Source organism: Festucalex cinctus, chromosome 13 (assembly GCF_051991245.1).
Source record: "Festucalex cinctus isolate MCC-2025b chromosome 13, RoL_Fcin_1.0, whole genome shotgun sequence".
In the NCBI taxonomy this organism is placed as follows: domain Eukaryota; kingdom Metazoa; phylum Chordata; class Actinopteri; order Syngnathiformes; family Syngnathidae; genus Festucalex; species Festucalex cinctus.
In genome coordinates, this window is record NC_135423.1 from 19,560,002 (window position 1) to 19,587,468 (window position 27,467).

Sequence of the window (27,467 nt, forward strand, 5' to 3'; positions counted from 1 at the left end):
TTAACTACACTTTGACAATATTACGAGACCACTTGGAATAATATTCATCAATATTGTGTTACGTCATGGCACATATTAAAGGATACCCGATGTTCAAATGTTCTCCAAATTCGAAAGTGTAAATATATAGGATCATATGCCGAGAAACGTTTCTTTGGCATGGCAATATGGCGACCTCGCGGCTTCAAAACTCATAAAAACAGTAACAAAGTGACTTAATTGTGAATGAACATCAACATCATGTGGAAAGTAGTCTGCAATGTAGTGTATAATGTATTATTTGTTGCAATAAAACTCTTAATGCCATTAAACAAAATATGTGTGTTTTTTTACACTTAAAAGTGTGTCTCAATAAATCAGAATATCAGAAAAAAAATTATTTATTTTAGTAGCTCAATTCAAAAAGTAAAACTCATATCATTAAAAAAAAAAAAAAAAACTTGTGAAACTAGTTTTGTACCAGTAATTTGAGTAATATCAACATTAAAAATATTTTTGTTTATTTCTTTTGAAACGTTCTTATTACTTGCGATGGTGAATTGGGGGCTTTGGATAATTTTAGCTGTGAAATACAGTCATAAATTATTATTCAAAACGTATTAATGTTTTGTATCAATCATACAAAAATGTAATGAAATTATTCTATCTATCTATCTATCTATCTATCTATCTATCTATCTATCTATCTATCTATCTATCTATCTATCTATCTATCTATCTATCTATCTATCTATCTATCTATCTATCTATCTATCTATCTATCTGGTGTTACGTTGAACTCCTGATTTCCAGGTCAGTGCTTCTGGGGCTTGTTCAGCAAGCCACTCTGTGACTGTGGGTGGTGCGTTTACGCGCAAACCTGCTGACATGAGATGACGACCTTCATCCTCTCACAGCGGACGCGAGCTCACGTCGGGACCACATTACGGAACACTAAAGACTTGTACCAACTTTCCGAGCCATGTCTCAAAACGGATTATCTTAATGTAATGTCAACATGTTCTTCCTTTGCTGGACCCAGAGGCTTCACGGCACCCAAATGATTTTATTGGCTTGCTAACGGACAGAAAATATGTTCCCAGACATTTTCACTTTGTGTCTGATAATTTTCAGCACCTTGCACGTCGGGACATCTTTGGAATTGCAACTCGGAATGTAAGTAGATTGTTTCAAAATAGGATGTAGGGTGTATGTTATACGTTAATATCTTAACTTAAATGAAAAATGTAGGCTAAATAAATTAGCTGCATGTTCACACGAGAGTAAGCCTGTGAGAGCAAATTGGCACACATCAAAGATTTATTTATTTATTTATTTATTTATTTATTTATTTATTTTTTTATTTATTTATACATTTGTAGACTAGCTCACTCAACCATACAGTGATTGATTGAAAATCCTATTCTCCTAATTGGCCCGATGACCACTAGAGTTCGCACTTGCAAATAACCTATAAAATGAATGGTTGGAATTATTTGTTTGCCTTCCAACAGATTTTTATGTCTAGCCAGCAGACGTCTATTAAAATAAATACAGTGTATTGGGCAAGGTTAAATGAAACTTTTTAATGACAAGAAAAGCTGGACACTTCCTCTAATTAACTTCAGGCTGTTTTGAATTGGAGCCAGATGGTTGGTTGAGGTGGACCCTGCTTAGTTAAGGACACTTGACAACCCCTAATAACTTGGAGTGATTCCTACATAAGGCAAAGCAAACCAATTGTGCTATATGGTCTGTTCACATGTGCATGTGTGTTAGTTAACAAGGTATACTTATATTGTAGACAAATTTACATTTCTTTGAATGATAACAGTTACTGTTTTATTTCTATGTAGCCTACAGGTACTCGCACATTGCATTTGGCAGAATGTTATAGATGTTTGTAGGATTAAATCGGGTGTCAAGCTAATGTGAACATTTTTTTTAATTAGCAAATGGAATTGCTGAAGCTGCAGATTCTCTGATGTCTCTAACTGTATGCTTTGTTGTGGTGTGTCATGTAATAGTGATTTTTCCTCCCCAATATGCTGGAAAAACGGCCAAGCCACTAATTGTAAACATTAATATATTTTAAAAAAGCTAAATGTTTTTTTATTCTCATACAACTATATGTAATTTCTAAATTTGTCCAAGCAACAAACTACCGGTATGTATAAACACTTTTGTTTTTGTTTCCATTTTCTGAGATGAACAGTATTGACTGGTTTTCTGAACCCCCCAAAAAACAAAACAGCACCTTTCAGAGCGGCCTTTTACTGTGGACAGCCTAAGGCACACCTGTGCACTAATCATGGTGTCTAATCAGAATCTTGATATGGCACACCTGTGCGATGGGATGGCTTATCTCGACAAAGGAGAAGTGCTCACTATCACAGATTTAGACTGGTTTATGATATTATGTATGTGGAAGAAGTTTTAGAACTTTGAGTTCATCTCATAAAAAAATGGGAGCAAAAACAAGTGTTGCGTTTATATTTTTATACGACACAATATTTGAGCACAAATCATTTTTCCTCATTTGCAGGCCCAATGTTTGTGCCGACCAGGAGATGTCTCTTTCGGGGGTCCCTCAGCCTTGTGTTCAGGCTTTTACACGTATGGTGAAGGTGTGGAGGCAGGGCTGCAAAGGCCACGGTTGGTGTACGGGTTATGAGAGGAGGTGAGAGCTACTTCTTTCTCCATCATTGAATGTTTCATCATCTTGATGGTGAAATGTAGTTATTACAACCTGGTAAGCAACTTTACTCTCCACAGGACAACATACTACACAACATACAGACAAGTGTACAGGACAGATATTCACACAGTTTTTAAGTGCTGCCCTGGTTGGACTCAAAGGGATGGCGAAGGAGGCTGTTTACATAGTGGGTATTAGCATTTAAATATCAGTATACGAAGTCTTCATGATAACCCAAACAAATCACAAGTGTATAATTTCACACATTAACTGTACTTTCCGTACAGTAAAATATATAAATAAATAATAATCATGATTATGTCACACTATTATATGTCACACCTTTAGGGATATGCAGTGCCAATATGTGTTTTAATGGAGGTCGATGTGCAGAGAGTGGGGATCATATATGTCATTGTCCAAAAGGCTTTAAAGGGACAAGATGCCAGTATGGTAAGTTTTGACTGCTATTGTCCTATTGTTTACTGTACTGTAACCTTTCCACCACTTCACCATTAAAGTTTTACCATCAATTTTTACTGCATACAGCAGCTTTGACCTCAACAGCACAATGTTTCGCTAAAGCTCCAAGTTCAGGGGCCTTCTTTATAAAGCTTGCGTACGATGAAAATGAGGCCAAAATTTCTGTCATACAAGTAGTCAGTGCCCCCACAATGCATCGTCCCTTTGGCATTCTGTAAGCACTGCAAGTCAAAATAATTAGATGTTTTATCACAACAGCAGAGGCACCGCTAACAAAATATAATTATATATCAAACAGTAGAATAGAAAATAGGATTTTACAAGAGCAGTTTTCAATGTTTACGGTTTGACATACTCCACTCAGTCAAGGACATTGTAACACTATTTATTCACACAAAGTTACTTACACATTAGAGTGGAAGTTGTGGAACAAAAGAAAGTATAAGCCAAATTCTGTATACAGTGGTACCTCTGCTTGCGAAATTAATTGGTTCTGGAAGAAAGTTCTTAAGTAGAAAATTTTGTAAGTAGAGACGCATTTTCCATGTAAATGCCCTAATCCGTTCCAAGCCTCCCAAAATTCAGACATAAATGTTTTATAAAGCATAAAAATGCATCAAAACATGTAACAAATACATGTTACAATTAGATTATTGTACAATAAATGAGAGTTGTGCATAATGTAAAAAACAAAGAATAGAGTAAAGAATAAAAATGATGGTCATTTACCTTTTTAACTGATGTCCTCATCGTTTTTTGCCCTCTTTGGTTCATGTTCTCCTCTCTCAGAAGTGTTTTTTTTTTTCTTTTTTTCTTTTTCTTTTTTAAACAATCCTTCGGAAATGTCCAAGGCAAACATCATCTTAGTGAGCAAACGCCCGACTGGTGAACACTTTTTCTGGGCGATTCTTTTAAACTGAAACTTAAATTCTGAAACTTCATGGAAACTTCCGGTATGGTGAGGCAAAAAAAAAAAAGCCCGTCTCGTCGCAATTAAAAACTTACTGTGCCTTCATCAATCACCAATTGTTTGAATTTTTGCACAAATTCGTTGGCCGTTAGTTCATACATTTACCAAAAACTATCGGAACACCTCATGGGCCGCGGGATGAATGATGAGGACGCTTATAGACACCGATGTAGTATACGCTCATAGATACCTATGGTAGAGGGTCCTCTTAGCCAATGGGATGCCAGAAACGTGCACAAACACCGATCTAGTATATGCTCATAGCTACCTATGGTAGAGGTTCCTCTTAGCCAATGGGATGCCAGAACGATGTACAAACACCGATCTAGTATTTATGCTCATAGGTATCTATGGTAGCAAATAGCCATAGCCGAAAGTATGCTGCGTTCGGTAATGTATTTTTACCTTTCGTATCTAGAAATTTAATTCGTAACAAGAGGCAATATTTTACCGTTGAGGCGTTTCGTAACTCGAAAATTTCGTATGAAGAGACGTTCGTAAGTAGAGGTTCCACTGTATTTATGAACAACAAAAAACGAATAACTAAAATTATATCTGGCGCACAGCGTTGTCATGACTGGGTCATGCCAGGGTTAAGTTTGGGTCATGCAAGGGTTATGTTTGGGTCATGACCGTGAGGTCAAGTGTCTGTTTTGAACTGATGTTAACCATCATCTGGTTTCAACTGGAAAAACGCTATGTGATGTCAGGAGCTATGTGATGTCAAGGATCTTTAATCCCTTTATTTGGTCAACAGCCAATCAGATAATTCCATGTCAGTCCTGTTACCCACATGTCTAGCCACAGCCAATCCAGTCAATTCTATTTAAGCCAAACCGAGAAGTGTGTGTTTGTCGGATTATTACCACTGTTCCTCTGTGCATCTCCGCAGCCCAAGGGGGCTTGGCGTCTCGTGATTCACAATGCATTCTCATTGTTTTTCGTCTAGTCAAGTTCGTTCTACGCCTCTCGATGTTATGTGAATAAAGAGTTAAAATCTTGTTTGTGTCTGCGCTTTTGGGATCCAACCTCAGAACATAAGCATAAATAAAGAACCAACAACTGTAACATTTTCACTACACAGTAAATTTTTGTAGAGTAAGTTTGACTCTATTTAGAGTGGGACCAAATAGACTCAATTTTAGAGTAAAATTTACATTTGGAAGAGAGTAAAATAAATAATTGAAAAATAAATAAATAAAAGTCACTCAAGGGTTGAGGAATGAACTCACGACCTTCAGAGAAAGCCGATCGACTCCTTGAGCCACAGAGCTCCTGCTGTGTGTTAGTATATCACTTGTGTCAACTGGAATCTTCAGAACTCTAAGACCAAAAACATGTTGCACCTCAGCAAACAATAGAAGTGGCGTAGCTCAGGTGGTACTGTGGCCGTCTCCCAACCTGAAGGTTCCTCAACCATTGAGTGACTTGAGTGACAAGGAGAAATGCCATTCAGTTGACACCAATTGTAAGGTGGTTTTGGGATTTGTCCATGGTATTTTAAAAATGTCATCTCAGTTTCAAGAAATGTGCCAAACCTGTGTTGAAAAAATGTAAACGCTGATCTTCTCTCATTGATCACCTATCTTGAAACAAACTCGTGTAACAAATCATATTAACGGCAACTAATGTGGACACATACTGCACGCATTACATCATCGCGCCACACAACAAAAGTATTATATTGACACAAGACAATAAGGATAAAAAAATATCTGTTTCAAGCATCTTTGCTATGGAGCTTGATATCATTGTAGGCTTTTGTACTGCAAACAAATTAATAAAAGGAAGAAACATACGCACCAATACTGTCATAAACGTTCACAATGCAATCCACACAGCCGTGATGTTGGATGAAGATCCATAAGCAACATGTTGGGAATAATAATAGATACTACTAATAATAACAATAATGAGCCTATTGATCCCCTAATTTTTGCCTCTGACTCAACTTCCCTAGTGCATTAGTAAAGTCTGAATAAAGACAATAAAATTGGTCGGTATTTTTTTATGCTCACTTTTGTATGACCAAATTATTATTATTATTGTTATTATTATTATTATTATTATTATTATTATTATTATTATTATTATTATTATTATTATTATTATTATTATTGTTGGCGGTGTGGTGATTGAGTGGTTAGCACATCCGCCTCCCAGTACTGAGGACTCGGGTTCGAGGCCAGGCTCCGGCCTTCCTGGGTGGAGTTTGCACGTTCTCCCCCCGTGCCTGTGTGGGTCTTCTCCGGGTACTCTGGTCTCCTCCCACATTCCAAAAACATGCATGGCAGGTTAATTGGGCGCTCCGAATTGTCCCTAGGTGTGCTTGTGAGTGTGGATGGTTGTTCGTCTCTGTGTGCCCTGCAATTGGCTGGCAACCAGTTCAGGGTGAACCCCGCCTACTGCCCAAAGCCAGCTGAGATAGGCTCCAGCACCCCCCGCGACCCTTGTGAGGAATAAGCGGTCAAGAAAATGGATGGATGGATGGATGGATGGATGGATGGATGGATTATTATTGTTGTTGTTTTTTAATAATCTGCCACTGTGCGCCCTGTGGCGGAATTTTCGCAACTCGGCCTGTTTGTTTTTATTGGCGAGCACCATGCTGTGTACTCCCAAAAATCACGACCTTCCGTGACTCAACCTCTCCAATGAGGGTATTAATATACATCATTTTTAAAATCGTTTTTTAAATTATTATTCACACAAAAATTCATCGTACAAAGTGATGAAGTTAGCCTTCTTTCTTGCCTTTCCCCTGACTGTCCATTGTTTTGATTTGCTGTTTGCCAACATGTTCTGCTAAATACGTAGATTAGTTGATTTGCATTGCCAAATATGGGGTGAAGTATAGGCGGACTTGCAGGGTGGAACAGCATGAAGTCTCCTGCACACACCGATTGCCGATTGGGATCGTGTGGCATTTATAAAGGAAAATTGCGTGCAGGTGTGCACATGTGTGTCTACGCATTGTTTTACAAATCTCAATTTTTTTTCTGTGTACAAGACTGACTCAGAAAATTATAATACTGTGATGAAGTCCTTTATTTTCTGTAATGCAATTAAAAACTGAAATATTGCAAGCCTTTTATTATTTTAATATTGCCAATTATGGGTGACAGCTTAAACAAAACTCAAATATCCTATCTCAAAATATTAGAATATCATCAAAAATATATATTAGTAGGCTATTCAACTAATCACTTGAATCGTCTAATTAACTCGAAACACCTGCAAGTGTTTCCAAGTGAATCCAGAACGTATGACAATTTTGTTTTTTTAAATGCATTACAGAAAATAAAGGACTTTATCACAATATTCTAATTTTCTGAGACAGTCCTGTATGTGAGGTTTTGGTTTCGTTCGTAAGTACTTTTGTTCTCATGCACAGCTTTATGAATGAGCCCCCTGGTCTTCTCCTTTGACTCGACTTGGAGCTTTGATTAGGAGGTTACCCTGTGGGGGTTTCTTGGCTGTTAAAGGTGGTCGAATTTCTCGAGAGGTTGTGGTTTACTTTGAAGGTTCTAATTCTGCTGAGTCTTGTTGCAATAAAAAACTACTACTCAGCTTGCTTGGGACCTTAAACCACCAAATCCAAAGTGCATTGTATGCATTCAAGAAACAAATACATTATACCTGTTGTCCGGTAACACATAGGTACTGTTGTGAATACTGAAAGTGACCTGAGGATATTTGATTGTTAGCTCACCAAAGCACCTTCTTTAGGACAGCATGTCACAAGTATGTGTTATAGAGGCACCTTTCCGCTATGAGTGTTTTGACCCAAACTATTTGCTTTTCACACATTGGAGGGACAAATGAGATTAGGATTGTTTGTCTTCCACACATTCTAAGGTTTCAGCTCACTTTTTTTTTTAAGCGATAAACCCAAGCCCCAATGGGGCCCTAAGTAAAATTTGATTTTGGGGCCCCCTATCACTGCCAATAAATAGTGATTATTGGTCATTTATACTCCTATAAACTTATTTCATGCTCTACTCTTACATTATGAATATCCTTGTAAAGCTATTTGTGAGACTCTTTGCAGTTAGATAGCAACCCGCAATGATTAAAGCCGCCAAAGTAGACAACTGGTTTGCAAACTTGCCGGCAAATCTTTGAAGTACTGCAATATTTGGCAAATTCAGCAAATAATAATTAAAAGGAGAGCAGTACTAACAGAGCTGAAATAGCTCAAGGTTCAACTAAATTGATGCCAACAATTACTCTTTAGCTTGTGTTATTCATGTTCAATACTGACATCAAACTGGTTGTGGTTTGGTTGGTTGCTGTTACAGTATATTGCACACAATCACAATAGAAAGTTGTGCCAAGCAGATCTTAGATGTGTGACTTGTATAATGAGTATTTGTACAGTAACAAATAGTTAGGCTGTCTCCCATTGACACACCTCTCACCCCAATTGCAAAGTTCATGTTTGAACAGCTTTGATTTACAATGCTACTAAATCAAACACACCTGCTGTTTATATGCAGGGTGTATGTACAGTATCATGCAAACCTGTTCTCATGTTCTCTCCTGATGTGGAACAGCAAAAACAAGAACAGACTACAGAATTTAAAAAGATATCTTGTTGAAAATGGAACTCTGTTTTGTTTGGTAATATTATGTCAAATACATATAATGAATGATATATATATATATATATATATATATATATATATATATATATATATATATACCTACTGCCCAAAGTCAGCTGGAATAGGCTCCAGCACCCCCGCAACCCTTGTGAGAAGTAAGCGGTTAAGAAAATGGATGGATGGATGGATTATATATACCATACATAAGACTACTTCAGATTTGAATCTTATTAAGTCTACTAGTCTTGGAATAATTACTATTCCATTGAGTTTTCACCATGCAATTTCTCATGTTATGATATTGATAAAATGAAGTTAAAGCCTAAACGGAATAATACTGTAACTGAAAAAAAAAAACAAACAGAAAAAAAAACAAGACAATATTCCCTCTTAGTTAATTTTGTTAAATGTTCCAGACAACATCTTTTTTTATTTATTTATTTAAAAAAACATTTTTGTTTTTGTTTTTATTTATTTATCAGATTCGAACTATAATTTGAGTTGGAAATGCCCAGGATACCATTTTCTCAAGTTATTTTAGTTTGTCCAAAACATCTGGCAGATGAGACGGCTGGATTTCTCGTTATGTAAATTAGCTTCGCTTTGACTAGGTCACTGTGGGCATGTCCACTGAAAACATGGCCCGCTCAACAGTCACCATCACTCAAATACATTCATTCATATGTCAACTGACAAGCATATATGCATCCCTATATGCATATGTTGGACCAGTGAAAATACAACCACTTAATGCCTCAGGTGCCTAGTATATATCCCACTGAGTCATCGCGGGGTTTTTCCCATGCCACGATGACTGGGTGCTAGCTGCTTGCTAGCTAGCTCACCGGCTAACATGCTTCAGAATGCCAGAGACCCACGGCTATGTCGTCCAATACATCACCTTGGTCTGTGTTGTGCCCTGTTCTGTGGGTCCACATAATAGACATTTTAGGGAAAGATAATCGCTGGCAGCCATTATTCAGCCTGTGAATCACACAACATGACAGACATAGTCTGCACATAGTTCTTGCTTGTTAGAAACTCTAGTACGATTTGCGTTTCATCTTATTATGAGTCGTAAATAGCTCAAAACACAACACTTTAAATAATATTGAGGTGTTCTGTCCAGGGAAGATTACTTTTTGATTGCAGGCGTAACTTACTAGTTAATTGAATTCTCTAGTGGTACAAATGGACATTGTGATACAAAAACTAAGTACTATAACTTGCAATGGTGCCATATGAAATGTTTCTAGAAACAAATCTCTGAATTCACATTGCAGGGTCTTTACAAGAAAGCAGTTCTTTGGAACCACATTTCAGAATAGAATAAAAAAGCATAAACAGCAAATTAGCAGGTGCTGTACAGAGAAACTAATACAAAGTACAACAGCTACACAATGTTTGTGCTAACCCATTCAGAAACACATACATTACAGTTTTTACACTTCTATTTATATTGTGATATGAATTTGAGCCCATATTTCCCAGCCCTCGGTCACACAAATGAAACATAACATTTACTGTATGCAGATCATACTCATACACGCATATGCTTATGTGCCAAATGTTTTTTGAAATAAAGCCTTATCTCCTCTAATTTAGAAATTCATGGTTCAATATCCCAAGGACATTTGGGCTCTTCTATTATGTAAAGTGACAGCAACATGTGGTTTTGATCATGGAGACTCTTTTGCCTGTCTTCAAAACGTCTTCTAAACACTACTTTGGCAGTATCTACTCATTCACTCCTGGCTGTTTTACTAGATTTTAACTGATTTTGCAAGGCCCATTGAACATTGTGTTCTATGGCTATAAAAACAGGGAGCCTACTAAAAGAAAGATTAGAGTATTTTCCTTCAGCAGGGGAAAAACAAAACAAAAACAAAAACAACAACAACAAAAGCAACAACATACATCTGTTTCAGTTTTACAGCAATTAGCATTAGAATATAGCTAAGTTTTCTCATTATTCACAAACCTGTTCAAAACACTGGGGAAAAGAGGTTGTTGCAACATGGCCTGGTTGATCTCTTATACTCTGCTGCCACCTACTGGACTTTATTTTTTTTTTTTTTTTTTTAATAATAATTACCATTGCTTGAAGCAACCTCTTCAGGTCAGAGGCTGCATCAAACCCTTCTGTATGCTCTAGCATAAGAAAACATAAAAACACATATAAGTATGTTTTTGGGTCCATGGTAATATTTAAAATGTAACGTATTAATACGTTTTTGGGAGAAAATGAGTAATTCATGGCAACTTTTTCTTTTCCCAAGGAAAGGTATGCAATTTCCCACACCTCCTTAGCTCTGAACTCTGAAATCTTTTCCAGGTTCCTTATCAATGTTGAGGAAAACAAAACAAAACAAAAAACTCTATATACCGTAGACTCCTGCTGAAAGACATCCTCGGAAATGACAACTGGCAAATGGCATATCGATTTATCCGCTGCCTGAATACTTGAGGTTGTTTTTGGTGGAGGAAGAGTGGAGATCCTTTGAGAAATTCAGAAGTGGAGTGTAGAAAACAAGTTATGCCAGTAAAACTTAATGATATACACAGAGCTCTGGAATCAGTTTGTCTGTAGAGAACATAAGAGCATTTAAGCAGCTGTGTGTTGTCCGTGTTACCGGATGAGAAACTGTTATCATCCATATTCATAAAGCAGCCTCACAACAACGCTTTCCACTTGAGTCTGGAACACGTTTAATTCTATGCATTCACTAGTGTGTTTATATCAAAGAAAGTGACAATTTTACATCTTTAAAGACTTTTAAGGAAGTGTGTTAGTATCCCGAGGTTATGATTTACTTGCTGATGTGCCCTTATGTAATCCACAAACATTCTGCTTGTCTCTCTAGCCCCCTATCACAATGTCTTCTTGGCACATTTTTATTTTTTTTTTGCCTTCACCTTTCAGACAGAACTAGTGGGAACAGAATATTCATGCAGCCATTGCAGCTTTATACATTCGGAGAGTAAGCTCTGGGACAGTCTCTGATATTGCTTCATAAGTCGCCAAATTAGTGGGCCTTCTTCAACCCTCCCACCCTGCATCGGCACCTTACACTCAGGATGTGAAAAAGCCGTGAACCAGCTCGATTACATCACCAGTATTATAGAGAAAATTGTAATCTTCAAGGATATGTGACGAGAAATAGCAAAAATAAAATCACATACTAACGTCAGCTAACACTATTGCAAAGTCTTTGGATGCGGCAGTATGAATGTCCACAGTCTCCATTTGGCTGCAGTGCAACACTTTGTTGCCACTCTTGGTCTCCTCTCTTGTTGTGGACAACAACTGTTTTGTGTGATCTGGTTTTCACAGTTTCCTATGATATTAATGTAAACTGACTGCCCAAGCTAGTTTCTTTGACCTGGGGACTTTTAAGTAAATTCTGACATGCGTTCTCTTCTGTCGAAATGATTTGATGTAGATGGCATCCTTTATACAGGAAAAAATTGTACACAGAAAAGTGGAACCCCTGCAGTAAGGGTCCTGGGCCACAGATTTCTATCACATGTAATGGATTCAGCCAATAAAACAACACCATTACAGAAAGGATGGAGGTCATTACAAATGTGCATGTAATCCGATTTATCTCATCAATGCAGTGATAAATACCTGAGCTCTGTTGTCATGCATTAGGTGATACTTGGAAACAGACCTACCTGGCAATAATTTCAATGTGTTGTCTTTTCAGCTGTGCGAAAATACAATCAAAAAGTTCACTTATGATCAACAATTGTGCAAGTATCCTGTTAATTATGTGCTGTGTTCATAGTTTTATCTTAATCCTGTTCATAGAGCTTATCATATTTTGCAATTTAATGTACCACTTTAAAGCACCTATATGTAAGATTTAAAATTTCAAATCTCTACTGCCACCTGTGGCCGAAAACAAACTGCACGCTCGTACACGCTGCGCCCACTCGTACGTGCACGACCTCAATACTGAAGACTGGGCTCTTCATATCCAATTAACTATGTTTTCAGAGGTAAGAAGTTTTATAATGTTATACAAAGCTGGCCACTTCACGGAATGAGACTCTCGATCCCCACTAAACAATTGATGTCCACGGGACGTGCAGATCATATTGCTTTAGTCGGTCGAAGTCCAGTCCTGTGCTGTACTCCAAAACAATGTGCAAATTACGTCAATTAATTGGACCTCATTCCGATGTTAATATGCAGTTACGTATTGTAGTCACCCCGCTCGACGGACGTCAACCTGATTCTAGTCATTATTAGTGTATGTCGCCCCCAGGCTAGCGTCATTGTGCATTAGCCGAAAGGTGGGCTGTGATTTATGGAAATTGACAATTGTGAAAAACATATAGACCCATTCACTACTTTGTGTGATACGGCCGTGAATGTTATCGCCATTCAGTAGTACCGTTCACATTCCGTTAGCATAATGTAGCTACAATAGGCTGTTTTCACAGAGGAAAATAAGGCAACATTTAGCCTGATTGAAACGCCGCGGAATGGAAAGTCTGTTCTTCATACAGTCATTCTGTTCTATTACATTCAACTTTGCCGCCCCTTTCAGGCTAAATGTTGCCGTCCACCTCACTTTCACCCCAATAGTTACGACCCAGAAGTGATCGATCTTGAGGTTACTGCTATTTGAAAACAACACATTTTCTTCTAAATGTCAAGATACTCGCTTCTTACCTTTTGGAGTAGAAAGAAAGCCAGCTGTGAATCACTTTTCTAATCCAAGTCCGATCTCAACTCTCTCCACCGCTGAAATGTCAAACCAATGTTCACTCTCGGTCTTGCCCGACGTCGGTCACTATCAAGTTTAGATTTTTTTTTTTCTTGGCACTTGACATTGTTTTCATTTTTTTTTTTTTTTGAGCAGCCTTCCGCGGAGTAACAGCGGGTGTCTGGGGCAGCGAAAATCTGTACTAGTTCCGTCTTCGCGCGACAGGAAACAACTGACGATGACGCGGATGACGTCACATCCCGCAGACAGAGGGCGGGAAATTCGAAGGATTCGGACCGGACGCTTCCTAAATAATATTGGCCAGAGGCTTGTACCCATTGTGAACAGCGAAGATGTGGATCTACTAATTAGAATATGTTTCAGTCATAAATGGTCAAATAAAAAGGCTATTGTTAAGATATTTTTTGGGGAAATCCTACTTAGAGTAGCTTTAATGTACCAATGTAACCCCGGGTTTACACCGGATACGGTTGCGGTGCGGTTGCGGTGCGGTCCGGCGACGCAAGCAATTAGATTCCATTCATTCGAATGGTGCAGTTTACACCGCTTGCGGGTGCGTTGCGTGTCGACTGCGTCTCAGCTGCGGCGTGCCGCAGGCCTTCCGCAAGGATAGACCTATTTTCTATTTTTGCCGGACGCCGCAGCGGTAGGCCTCCGGCAAATGGCAAGCTAGCACAAAACACATCGAGCGGGACAGGAAGACCGACGCAGTTTCAAAATAAATTTCCGGTTACCTTTCAGAATAAAACACTCGCCAGCTCCTATTTCGCAAGCTTTTCAGCAAAACGTGACGTGGGCGTCGCCGGGCCATGTGCTCATTCACGGTTTAGACGCCAGCGAACATGGACGAGGAGAGGTTTATATTGGAGGTGGAAAACCACAAACTAATATATGACACGGCACATCCTTTTTATAAGGACAACCAAAAAAAGGATGCTGCATGGAATCTCATAGCAGAAGAAGAAGAAAAGGTTAAATCAAAAGAAGTCCACCTCTCTTTCTGCTTCTCTGTTGAGCACAGACTTTCTGTATGTTTGTCGTTGTGAAATGCCACATGATCGCGCGCGCGCGGTCCCGCGAAACACGTTGGGAAGTGGGCGGCGACGGAGCTGCCGGACCGCAGCTGTGCGGAGCCGGTGTGGATTGACCAAAAAATTGACGCGACCGGAGCACGCAGTCAAGACGCACCGCACCGCAACCGCAACCGCAACCGCACCGCAACCGCATCCGGTGAAAACCCGGGGTAACGGCGGTTGTTTTTGGTAATAAAGAGGAAAAAAACAAAAACAAAAAAACAAACAAAAACAAACAAACAAACAAACAAACAAACAGATTGTGTCACTGTTTTTAGAAACCAAAGACCAAGTTCAAAATCTTGGGGTGCTAATAGGCTCAGACCTGACTTTCAGCAATCACATCAAATGAATTACTGACAGGCTTTTACCAGCTAAAAAACATATGCAGACTGAAGGACTGCATGCTTCAAGCACACCAAGAGAAGCTTATCCATGCTTTTATCTCCAGCCGACTCGATTACTGTAACGGTCTTCTCAACTCAACTCAACTCAAGTTTATTTATATAGCGCTTTCAAATAGCCTCAGCTGTCACAAAGCGCTTTACAGAAACACAAAAAAAACATAACATAACATAACATAACATAACATAACATAACATAACATAACATAACATAACATAACATAACATAACATAACATAACATAACATAAAACATTAACACCAATACAATACAATACAATCACAACAAATAAACATTCTTCCATTCCTACATACGCTTTGATGTTTGAAGCAGTCACAGATGAAAGAGGACAGAATCAGTCTCCTTTCAGCAGTTGATCAGAGACATGATCTCAACGTTCATGACGTCACATACGTTTGCTACAAGCTAAGTTTGCTTATAAGCTGGCTCATAAACAAGCAGCTGCTGCGTTCGTGCTGTTGTAGCTCACAGCGCCATCAACAAACAGCCAAAACAAGAGAGTCGCCAGACACACCGGCGGCGCACGCCATCTTGTCGAGGCAAAAAAAAACAAAAAAAACTCAAAAGAACATCAGACAATTGCAGCTCATTCAGAACGCTGCTGCTCAGGTTTTGACAAAAAACAAAGTGATCAGAACATATCACTCCAGTCCTTAACGCTTTACACTGGCTCCCAGTTAGCTGTAGAATAGATTTTAAAATTCTGCTACTGGTCTATAAATCACTGAATGGTTTGGGTCCTTAATATATCCAAGAAATGCTGATTGAGTACAAACCCAGCGGGGCTCTGAGATCTACAGACTTGGGCCAACTAGTGGAACCCAGAGTTCGAAGTAAACATGGTGAAGCTGCATTTAGCTGTTGTGCTGCACACAAATGGAATAAGCTGCCAACACAAGTGAACTCAGCCCCAAGTGGAAATGCTTTTACATCCAGGTTGAAAACTTTCCTTTTTTCTCATACCTTTGATTTAGGTATTTTAAACAGTTTTAAATCATGTATTTATTCTGATTAATTTTTTAAACTTCCTTACGCTAAATGTTTTTAAAGTTTGATGTATAGTGTTTTAACATTGTCAATGTATGTTAAATTTTGTAACCTACTTTTCCACCCCTCTTTTTTTGCTCTGAATGTTAACTACAGTATTTGTTGATGCTTACATGTGTTGTCTTTCCTGTGTAAAGCACATTGAGTTAGCTTCTGTATGAAATGTGCTATACAAATAAACTTGCCTTGCCTAAATAAGTTTATATGACTTCTTCCTATCACTTTTGAACACAATTAATGCTGATTTCATTTTTTGTTGCCAAGGATTAAATTTATTTTTCTTGTATCAGCTGTGGAATCCAACGCTTCTTTGTTTTTTTCCCTTAAAAAAAAAAATCAACATTTTCATATTGTCATTTAACTCTAAAATCTTTGTCAGTAAACCTGCTTTGACACATCCACGTCTGCAGAGTCATTGATGCATAAAAAGCATTGTCACGTTTTCTTTTTCTTTCAGATATAAATGAATGTGAGGTGGACAAAGCAGGCTGTGAAGGATACTGTTGCAATACCATCGGCAGCTACTACTGCAAGTGTCCCGAGGGCAGTGAGTTGGGGCCAGATGGCAAATCATGTCAAGGTAAGAACAAAATCAGGATGCAATCAATGTGCACAAACACATTTTATATTAGCGTTAACAAGTTATTTTATTGACAAACGTCTAATGGTTAGCTTGCCTAAAATCAGCCAAATTAGGCTCCAGTTTAACCGTGATCTTAATAAGCAGAAGTTGTATAGAAAATGAATGGATAACTGGTTTCTGATGTTATCAACAAACCAGGTGTTGGGTGGAAGCCTTTCTTCTTGGTACATTTATATATGGGCCACCTTTCAAATCATACTCCAGCTGTTTACTGTGGCACATGAAATACAGGCAACTGTACTCACATGTGAATGTATTTTATACCCTATAGCAAAGCTGCACCTTATTTTTTTTCCATGTACGTACTTGAATGTGCATTGTTTCTTATAGGCTAACATTGTAAATTTATTGGATGACTGCCAACAATAAGTCAGTGTGCATTACTGCACTTTATCATATGTACAATCAATCACCTCCATTCTGGAACGACACACATGGATACAGATGTCTTTTGTTCACATTTCCCCACTCTTTAGCGCAGGGTGACCACCTGTGAATTTATCTGTGAATTGATAATTTGACAAATGGCCAACCTTTCTACACAACTAGCGTGCTCCACAGTAACTAACAACGATGGTTTCTGTTTTGTTGTATGAAATATGGGTTATGATTGTACATATTAATGACTGTACGTTTAACATTGATTGACCTACTGCAGATGAACCGTCTAGACTCCAGGCCGTAAAATGTTGAATGAAAAACACAGTCAGCACATGCTCTGTATAAACCTGTCAACTAAGCAGTTGACTTTCTTAGTCTGGCAGAAAGAAATATGTTGAGTGAGGACAATTTATTTCTCAGCGTTCCACGTGTGAACAAGTACACTCGGCCTTTAACCTTTATGACAGGATATTGTCAGTAATAATTTAAATCCTCACAGCCGACCACTGGAGAAGACAACCGGAAGAGGCCCCAGCTTGTGTGAAGTTCTTTTATTTTTGTGTGTGATATACGTATATTATTAAATTTATGGGGAAGAGATGGAGATTTTATTTTTGAAGATGGACTGGCTACTTTTCCGGATCTTTGTTGTGGAGTTTGGAAATTATCATTGCCTGCTGGATCCTTAAGCGATAACTGAAGCCAAGTCTTTGTACACCGCTGCATATTGTCCTTATATAGGATAGTCAGAAAGAAGCTGCTATCATTTATTGGCCAATGTTATGTTATGACTTCATTTCCTTCCATCCTCAAACAAAAGACTACCTGTTACTTCTCTTTTTTATGAGAGTAGATGCATACTCAGCAGCTTAGAGCAAACTACACTGCAATATCACATCTTGTGCCCCTTAAGCTTGGGCACTTCTGACACCACTCCCACTGCCACACAGACCTTAGAAGCCAGAGTTTGTCTCTCAGTTATGCCCTCACTAGAAGAGACTGATAACTTTGTTAACTTTCCTCTGCAGGTACTTTTAAATTGGTGTCGAAATGTGCATTACATGCACATAACAATTCAGAGTAATGGAACAGTTCATGATTATGTAATTCTTTTAGAGGTGGTTGTGTGAGGATTATTCACAATATCAGATTCACGATTAAAACAGTCATGAGATTATTAAAGAAACTAAAGTTCCCACAGGTCTGGATTGTGGAGCACACGCACACCTACACACAATGCTATTTTGACCTTTGAGAACAGTTGCGTTGCTGGCAGGCAGTATTTTGCTGTATTTTGTTGTTCAAATATCGTTTCAAACAAATATGATGTTTTTATTTTATTTATTTTTTGTTTACACTTTTCTGGCTTGTTATAAAGAACATACAGTAAAAACAAATTAATTAAAGCTTTCTAAATTTTGGGGGGGAGCTTGGATTCTTCAGCACCCCAAAAATGGACGAGGCATCCATCCATCCGTCCATCCATCCATCCATCCATCCATCCATCCATCCATCCATCCATCCATCCATCCATCCATCCAGTTATCCGGGGTGGGGTCGATCGGTTATTTAACTCATTGACTCCCAGCCATTTTTTACTGAAGCTATCCCCTTCACTTCCTGCTGTTTTTCTGGATTTTGACTTATTTAGCAAGGCCCACACAATATTGTGTTCTATTGCTATAAAAACATGGAAACCACCAAAATAAAGGTTTGAGTCTCTTCTTTCGTCAGGAAAAAAAAGTACGTTTGTAACTGTTTCCGTTTTACAGCAAATAGAATTAGAATATAGTTAGGTTTCATCATTGTTCACAAATCTATTTAGAACTCTGAGTAAATGCACTTTTTTTCAACATGACCCTGGTTGATCTCTTATACTCTGCTGCCACCTCCTGGCCGTTTTTGTAATTACTACCATTTCTTCACCCTTTCTATGTAGTTGAGCGGCTGTATCAAAGACGAGCATAAAAAACAGGGGAAAAAAAGTATGAATACGTCTTTGGGACACGTAAAACATTTAACAGAATGTACTATTTATAAATTTTTGGGAGCAAATGAGTTAAGCAGAAAATATTTAAAATCGTCGCATATGTATCTGCCCCCCCCCCCCAAATATGTGTTTTGCGTGATAATATTTGTCAAAAAAGTCCGACAGACGTGAAGTGCACAGGCTATCTGCTTCAGCTCCATAAAGAAGCACGAAAAAAAGTTCACAATGTAAATATAGAGCTGCCTTAATAAAGATGTGATGAGTAAATTTATCAAAACAACATACGGATGCCTGATATGTTGTCCAGATGTAAAGGAGGCCTGGATGCAGGGTTGTTTTTCTGTCTGACAGTCATCTTCAAGGATTCGGAGTCTAACACACCACTGCAGAATTGTCTCCTGTTGCGGACGCAAACATTGTTACAGCTTGATCATTTATAAAATCTTAATCAATTTAAATTTAAAAATCTGGTGACTGAAATATTCTGTGCTCACACATCTTTTGATGTTCTACTACCACTCTGCGAAATAATCAAAGCAGTGTTACACCTGATATTTTTAATATTATTGTACATTTGTGTGTGTTCAGATGTCGATGAGTGTGCGGAGGTCAATGGAGGATGTCAGCAGACATGCATCAACACACCAGGCTCTTATCATTGTGAGTGCGGGGAAGGATTCCGCATGCATACTGATGGTCGGACCTGCATTGGTAAGCAGTTCGAAGTTGAACACTTTTGTGAGATTTTTTTTTTTTCCCCAATGAGAAACATGGGCTCAATAAAGGTTGTGAAACACAGCCCTAATTAAATGGACAGAAATAATGTTACGGTTAACTTGTTTAGTTTCACAATCTATTGAGGCAATCACTGCATTCAATTAATTGCTGTAACTCAATGAGACTTGCACAACTGTCGATAGGTATTTTGTCCCACGCTCATGAACAAATGACGGCGTGTCTGTGAAAGAAGGACAAAAATTGGTTATGTTCTGGGGCTGCTTTGCTCAATCTAGCTCTGAAAGTCTTTAATCTTTGCAGGACACAATATTAAGTTAACGTTACCATATGTTTTGTTTAGGCTTGTTTAATTTGTTTGTGTAATACAATAATTATTTTGGACCACAAAAAAAAAAAAAGTGAACATGTGGCAAGTACATATATCAAAATGCAATAATGCAGATGTGAATGTGTACTAAAGGCTGCAAGAATAAGGCAACGTTTTATGTTGTAACTAAAGTAGGCTACAAATACACCGTTGTCATTGGAAAGAACACAAGCCAGGCCCAGAATATATATAAGCAGTGGAAAAGGAAACTGCTCACGAATGTCCATGACCATAAATAATTGTACAATACATTAAAGTGTAATGATTATATTAATATCAGTATTGATGATATTAACACTGCTGATAGTATACTTGTCAATTACATTTTTTTTCAACAGGACGAGATGGGGGAGAATCTGATTATGCTCCGCTGTATATGTCAAACTAGTAAACAACACTACCGATGCCCAACCACCAGTAGATGACATAATTTTTCCATTTTATACAAAATAAACACAGTTTGAGAGTTCATGGGAGCAATGGCTGCATTTTGTGCAACCTACATTTTTCTACTGTCGATGATAAAAGAATGGGACAGAAAGGGGAGAGTCTATTCTGTCATTTGGCAGAGCATGTTTGTATATAATTATTTAACATAATATCGTGTGGATATTGAAAATTTTGAAATTTTCTAAAATGGCTGGCAGTGAATGAGTTAATACAACTTACATCAATGTAGTGTGATTCTCTCCCCATCTTTTGTAGTATCTTTGCCATGGAAGACAGAATTTGAGGTTGGTGCATGCTAAAGTCATCAGTGTTAAATGTTTTTCTTCTCATAAAAACCCAGGCACAGAGGTGATATTTCATATTTGCTCCACAGTAATTGGATGGAAATATTAGAAAGTCACTCAGACTGCCAGCAGTACCTAGCTTAGTACATATTAGTTTCAGCTTTTTCACAAAATGTTATTTTATTTGGTTTTAATTTGTAATACTCACTCAATCATTTAACAAGATAGTGTGAAGAAATCTTTGCCACCTAGTGGTGAACTGATAGAATGCAATGACCTAAATTCGAATCACATACATTTTGAAGATTGCACACTATGGTGCCTCAGAGAGACCACACTTTGCAAGCCTATCACCAATTACTACATTCACAAAGTTTGTCTCCTTCAGTATCGGTAGCAGAAAGATGGCGGTGAAACATGTCAACCTTCTGTACACAGACTTACATATCAATGGGCTGTCTGTCCATGCCGCTTGCTTGCTGTTCTGAAGTGATGTGAAAGAAAATATATATTTTTGCATATTATTGAAATTTATAGCCATTCAAAACAAACTGAACAGTGAAAAATAATTCTACACACTGTCCCTTTAAGGGAAAATTCAGCTTGCACTTTGGAAAACCAGATCACACACATGCAAGAAATGCAAGGAGAGATTCAGAGAGTGAAAGAGGTGCACAGTGTTGCACCATTTGAGATGGAGGTGGGGTCGGTGCTTCGCTCAAGGGCACCACAAACGTTTTTTAAAATGACATCTCCAGATTTTGTGGGTATAATAAAAACTGCACTTTCTTTCTAACAAGTATGTGTGTCTCTTCTGCATCTAAGCTCTAAACTCTTGCGTGGTGTTGAATGGAGGTTGTGAGCACAAATGCCTCGACTTGGGAAACAATCACTACAAATGTGAGTGCCGAAAGAACTACAAGCTCAAGACAGATGGGCGACACTGTGAATGTAAGTCATCAGCCCTAATTACCCCCACCAGACCTTGACAAAACAGTCTGTAAATCAACAAGATACCCATGATAGAATGTGCATGTGTGGATCACATCCTTTTATGTTTTTGTGTGGCAGTGAGGGACCCCTGTGAGGAGAGGAATGGAGGCTGCACACAGCTGTGTGTCTCCGTGGATGGCCGTGTCCAGTGCAGCTGTCGATCTGGTTTTACTCTGGCTGAAGATGGCAAGAGCTGTGAAGGTGAGGAATCAGATACTGTGCACTCATTGTACATTTTGTTGTTGTAATTGGTGAGTCAATCTGTAAACTCCTAAAAATGTGTCAACACCTTGGCATTAATTGCAAAGTTTATCTACAAAAATATGCAGAGAAGAACACTGTCCAACTTTAACTCATTCACTGCCAGTCATTATAGAATATTTTTACATTTCCAATACTCACGTGATATTACATTCAATAATTATATATAAACCGAATCTACCAAATAACAGAATAGACTCCCTACTTTTTGTCCCGTCCCGTTCTTTTATAATTGACAGCAGAAAAATGTAGGTTTGCCAAAATACAGCCATTTCTCCCATGGACTCTGAAACTGTGTTTATTTCCTATAAAATGGGGCAATGATGTCATCTACCGGTGTTTGGGCATCAGTAAAGTTGTTTCCAAGTTTGATATTTACAGTGGAGCATGCTCAGATTCGCCCCCATTTAGCACCGCTCTAAAAAATACAATTGACAAGTATACTTGTCAAAGGCAGTGAATGAGTTTTAACAACACAATATAGCAGCTCAAGCAATCCTTCACTGTAAAAATGTAATTTAGTAGATTTTACTTTTCATTTTACAGTTCTGGTCTGTGTTTTAAAAATAACATTTAACTTACAAAAATAAACTCTAATTTTACGTCAAATGTAAAATAACATGAAATCACAGTAACTGTAAAAAAAACACAATATTTCTGTTCTTAAAAAACCCCCCAAAAAAAACAACAACATACATTGACCGTTAGAATACATATATTGACTGTTAAAATACGTTCACAAATGTACTGTAATTTCACGGGTATTTGTCTATTATTTAACTGAATAAACTGTAAAATTCAACTTTGACATTCACAAATGTACTGGAATTTCATGGGTCTGTTATTTAAGAATAAACTACAAAATTCAACTTTAAAACCATTAAAAATAACAGTAAAAAATGTGTAATTTTACTATAATTTTTTTGTTAATTGACTTTTATAAAGATGGTAACATTTATTAACATTTATTTTGAAATCAGATCCAAAGAGACATGGTGAAAGGAGAACCCTTGAGTGGGTGAATAAATTAAATTAAACATTTAAAAACCCTGAAAATAAGGCAATACCTAAATTTTTAATAATTTTTTTGACATCTTTTGAAGGATGTCCCACATTATTTACATACTGTATACTGTCATATACTGTTATTTTACACCAAACACAAATAATAAATACCTTTTTTTTTTTTTTACATTTTTCCTTAAAATAATGTCATTAAAAACATCCAATTTCTGTAAATTTAAGCATTATTATTTGTGATACAATGTTTACTTCCCGTATTTCTAGTTCATTTGATTGTTTTAAAAATGAGAAAATGTTTTTAATTAAACACTTAAAAACACTGAAAATAAGGCACAATTATAATAAAATTGCAGTTAAAAACTTTAATTTCATAACGGGAAAAACCTGTGTCTTTATGGAATTTTTTATTTTTTTTAAATGCACAATTAAAAATCATAGGTGATAAATGTAACTGTTGAACACTTCTAAAACCTCTCAGCTGTCTCTGGAGCCTTTTTCTTTCTTTCTTTCTTTCTTTCTTTCTTTCTTTCTTTCTTTCTTTCTTTCTTCTTTCTTTCTTTCTTTCTTTCTTTCTTTCTTTCTCTCTCTCTTTCTTTCTTTCTTTTCTTTTCTTTCTTTCAAGAGAACCAATACGCACAGTTGAGTTAAATCAAGATATATTGATAGAGTTATTTCATGCAAGCTGAAAAGCACATGATCATGAATTTCAGTCTAATCCATTCTTGTGTCCAGGACCCTGAAAAATAATTCAAGATGTTTTTGTCAAGGATCTTTATATTCTTTTTTTTTTTTTTTTTTTTTTTTTTCTGTCATTTGTGTCACATTCCCATGTGTTTAAAATAAGCCAGCAAGCATTTCCTGTCTTCAACAGACATTGATGAGTGCAATTCAGGTCATGACAAGTGCTCCCACGGATGTGTCAACATGCTGGGCTCCTTTCGGTGTGTGTGTCATCCAGGCTTTGAGCTTGGTGCAGATGGAAAACGGTGCTACCGTGAGTAGAGATAACTTTTTTTTCCCCCCACCAGCGAGCCAGTATAGCAGAAACATTACTGATGCATTAATCCACCAGTGCAAACGTTGTGAATGGTCAAGCACATTTCATATGCACTGCATGAATCCTTTGCTTGCATTCCAAATCAAACTCATTTGTCCTCATTTGCTGAAAATGTTGTGTCTTTGTTGTGGTCGTGCACACTTGTACACTCCAGGCATAGAGATGGAGATTGTTAACAGCTGTGAGAAGAATAATGGAGGCTGCTCTCATCAGTGTGAGCACACCACCAATGGGCCGCTTTGCTCCTGCCATCATGGTTACCAGCTAGACCAGGACAGGAAGACCTGTGTAGGTAAGAACTTCTTTTGGCCTCATGTACCCTCTACCTTATGCTAAAGCTTACATTGTACTTTTGTGTACCTACCTCAGACAGTGATGAGTGTGTCAATGGCGAATCCTGCTGCAGCCACTTCTGCAGAAACTATCCAGGCGGTTATGAATGCAGCTGCAGAGCTGGCCACACACAAAACCCAGATGGCTGCGGCTGCGACGGTAACAATTCTGGATTGTTGGCGTGTTATCTAGTCTTTGTTATGCTTTTTGTATTGGGGCACTGTGATGATGCACGCAAATCCCAAAACATGTACAAGTAAAAAAAAAAAAGCTATTCCAGATCTTGTGAAAATGCCATTGTACGAAGGTATTTGTGCAATTAAAAGTACATGGCAAGATTCCAGTAATTATTACTTCATTTAAATAGTGCTGTCTCAGCCTACGATACATTTTATAAACAAGAGTGCACGTAACAATTTTGGTGTAGTTCTCAAAGGAGCACTAGAGTTTGTTACTTGCTGTTCATTTTTTTTTCTCCGACCCACCGACCTCACTGGCAGTGACGATTCTAGGATGTATTGCTATTACTTTTTATTTTTATTATTATCAAAATTGTCAAAATTAGTGCATTAATTTTGAGTTAATTTAAGGTTCCTTTAACACCACAAATTTTTTTTCAACGAGCGATTAATGACCACTCCTTACTTGGAAATCTTATACTGGGGGAATTCCAGTCAAAACGCAGCAGATACGGCAACATCAAAGTTTAGCACTAATAAATTTAATAATAATGCATATGAAAAGAAAAATGCACAGCTGTGACCAACATCTTACAAATTGACACCTAAAAATAATCACCTAAGTCATTTTTTCAGACTTTTCAGGAAACACAAAAAAATTAAAATAACCATTTGCATCATGAGGAGATGATTTACGCAAAGATAACAATTTTTGCAAAAAAAAAAAAAATCACTGAGGCAACTATTTTAAGAGGGTGACGAAACACAATTATGCCGACTAGTGGCAGAAAAATGATCTCAACATAAATCAATATCACACTCGATTTTTACAGTATAGTACATCTTTTTAATTTGAACCCAAATTTTAGCACCATTACACCTTAAGTTCCGTTTTATATCTGTGCTCAAAAAAAAAAAAAAAAGTCAAAATGCTTGGTATGCAATTGCACAGCGACAGACTTGAATCTGGTAAGCAATTTCATACTTTCAGCATGAATGAGCACCTGCACACCACTTAGCTTTACCCCTGTCTCTTGAATTCTTTCTGTTGTTGGTCTTCCCTTTGCAGCCGTGATAATAAAACTGTTTTGGGAAGACTTTCAGTCGTATCTTTTAGTGTGTGTTGAATTTTATTTTTTTTTATCCAACCAACCAGAAAAAAAACAAAAAACAAAAAACACTCGAGTATTTGATTGGACTGAGCTCACGTTCCAGTAAAAATAAACAAACAAACAAATAAATAAATAAATAAATAAATAAATAAATAAATAAATAAATAAAATACAATCACACCAAACTAATCAATTCATAGATTTATGTACCTTAATTTTTGCACTGGGGCACAGACATGCCCGAAAAGAAAACTGTTTTCTTCAAACTGAGTACATCAAAAATATTTTAAGATTAATGATGAATTAATTAATTGAAAATTAATTGATTGATTAAGTGCTTAATTTGGGTTACTGTATGTGACTTATTCATGATCTGCTATCACTTTTTATTATTAATCCGTGTTTTTTTTTGTGTGTGTATTTTTCCATTATCTCATAAGACATAAATGAGTGTCTGGCAGAGACATCAGGATGCGACCATGGCTGCGTCAACACCCTGGGAACATATGAGTGTTTTTGCCAACAAGGTTTCCGCTTGGATCAAGATCAGCACACCTGCATCTGTCAGTAACCTTGAACTAATTCTATAAAAGATACATTTGAAAAAATACAATTCTCAATGAATTTTGTGATTTCTAGTTATATATGTAGCCCAACCTTGTTTTGACCTACTTCACTAGATTCCCTTTTAATTTACAATAGTAACAATGTGAAATTAGGACCATAAAAGTGTAAACCCAGCAATGCAATTCTGAGTATATGGTGATTCTGTGTCTCTTTTGTTAGCTTTGTATGGTAGTGAGTTGGAGGAAGATGAGGAGGAGGAGGAAGAACAAGATGAAGAGCAGCTGGAAGTCTACAGGTTACCAGAGCTGTTTGTTCATAACGTTCCCCAGCTTCTTCATTACACAGCAGCATTACATTCCCGCTATGGAAGTGATGATGATGATGATAATGGTGACTATGATGAAGAGTTTAAAAGCCTCCTTAAACGCCAAGAAGAATTTCGATTGGACAGCCAAATCGGTACAACAAAAGCAAGTATGCACCAATGGTGTTTAAGTTGTCTGACAATAGCAAAGTAACTTTTCATTCTTGTCAGTGTGTCTGCATAACTCTTTTGGGGAGGACTGCAGTTGGCGATGTGAAGACTGTGTAAATGGACACTGTGGTGAAAATAAAGACCGCTGTGAATGTTCACCTGGATGGGCTGGCGTTATCTGCAATGAGAGTAAGTTCAACAGTTTATTATATTCGCTATGTGGAATGCCTGTCACATCTGCTTTTTGCATTACTGACAGTTGGCACAACACTATTTAGTTTCCCAAATGCTCTAAAGAGATTTTGTGTTTATTTGTCTCTTTGTAGGTTTTAACTGAGAAACAAAACCTAGTACCAAGGATTTTGTTTTGGCCTGTTTCTTTGTTCACTCCTAATTTGATTTCCAGTAATCTTTTACCTCTTCTATACATGTTATTACTCACAATGCTGACAATGTTCACTTTTGCAACAAAAGTTGCAACAAAAGATTCAGGGGGCCAGAATCTGTAGTTTTCCAGAACTATCTTTTATCCTTTAACTAGTTATTTTTGGCCATGAATATGCACACGTACACACGCACGCAAAAAGCCATCT

At 37.5% G+C, this 27,467-nt stretch overlaps 1 protein-coding gene across 2 annotated transcripts in view; it reads left to right on the top strand.

The window, feature by feature from the left end:
* Positions 1 to 801: 801 nt before the first annotated feature.
* egfem1 (EGF-like and EMI domain containing 1) overlaps positions 802 to 27,467 on the top strand; it is a 57,423-nt gene continuing 30,757 nt past the window's right edge. The window contains exons 1-14 of one of the 2 annotated variants that reach the window (XM_077541809.1): positions 802 to 1,155; positions 2,525 to 2,659; positions 2,755 to 2,864; positions 3,026 to 3,130; positions 16,479 to 16,601; positions 19,624 to 19,746; positions 21,700 to 21,825; positions 21,946 to 22,068; positions 24,023 to 24,145; positions 24,363 to 24,500; positions 24,578 to 24,700; positions 26,273 to 26,395; positions 26,619 to 26,858; positions 26,935 to 27,063. In XM_077541809.1, the coding sequence (XP_077397935.1) occupies positions 1,073 to 1,155; positions 2,525 to 2,659; positions 2,755 to 2,864; positions 3,026 to 3,130; positions 16,479 to 16,601; positions 19,624 to 19,746; positions 21,700 to 21,825; positions 21,946 to 22,068; positions 24,023 to 24,145; positions 24,363 to 24,500; positions 24,578 to 24,700; positions 26,273 to 26,395; positions 26,619 to 26,858; positions 26,935 to 27,063 (1,804 nt within the window). In that variant the 5' untranslated portion in view covers positions 802 to 1,072. Of the gene's footprint in view, positions 1,156 to 2,461; positions 2,660 to 2,754; positions 2,865 to 3,025; positions 3,131 to 16,478; positions 16,602 to 19,623; positions 19,747 to 21,699; positions 21,826 to 21,945; positions 22,069 to 24,022; positions 24,146 to 24,362; positions 24,501 to 24,577; positions 24,701 to 26,272; positions 26,396 to 26,618; positions 26,859 to 26,934; positions 27,064 to 27,467 lie in introns of those variants that run through there. The other variant, XM_077541810.1, reaches the window with a different exon arrangement.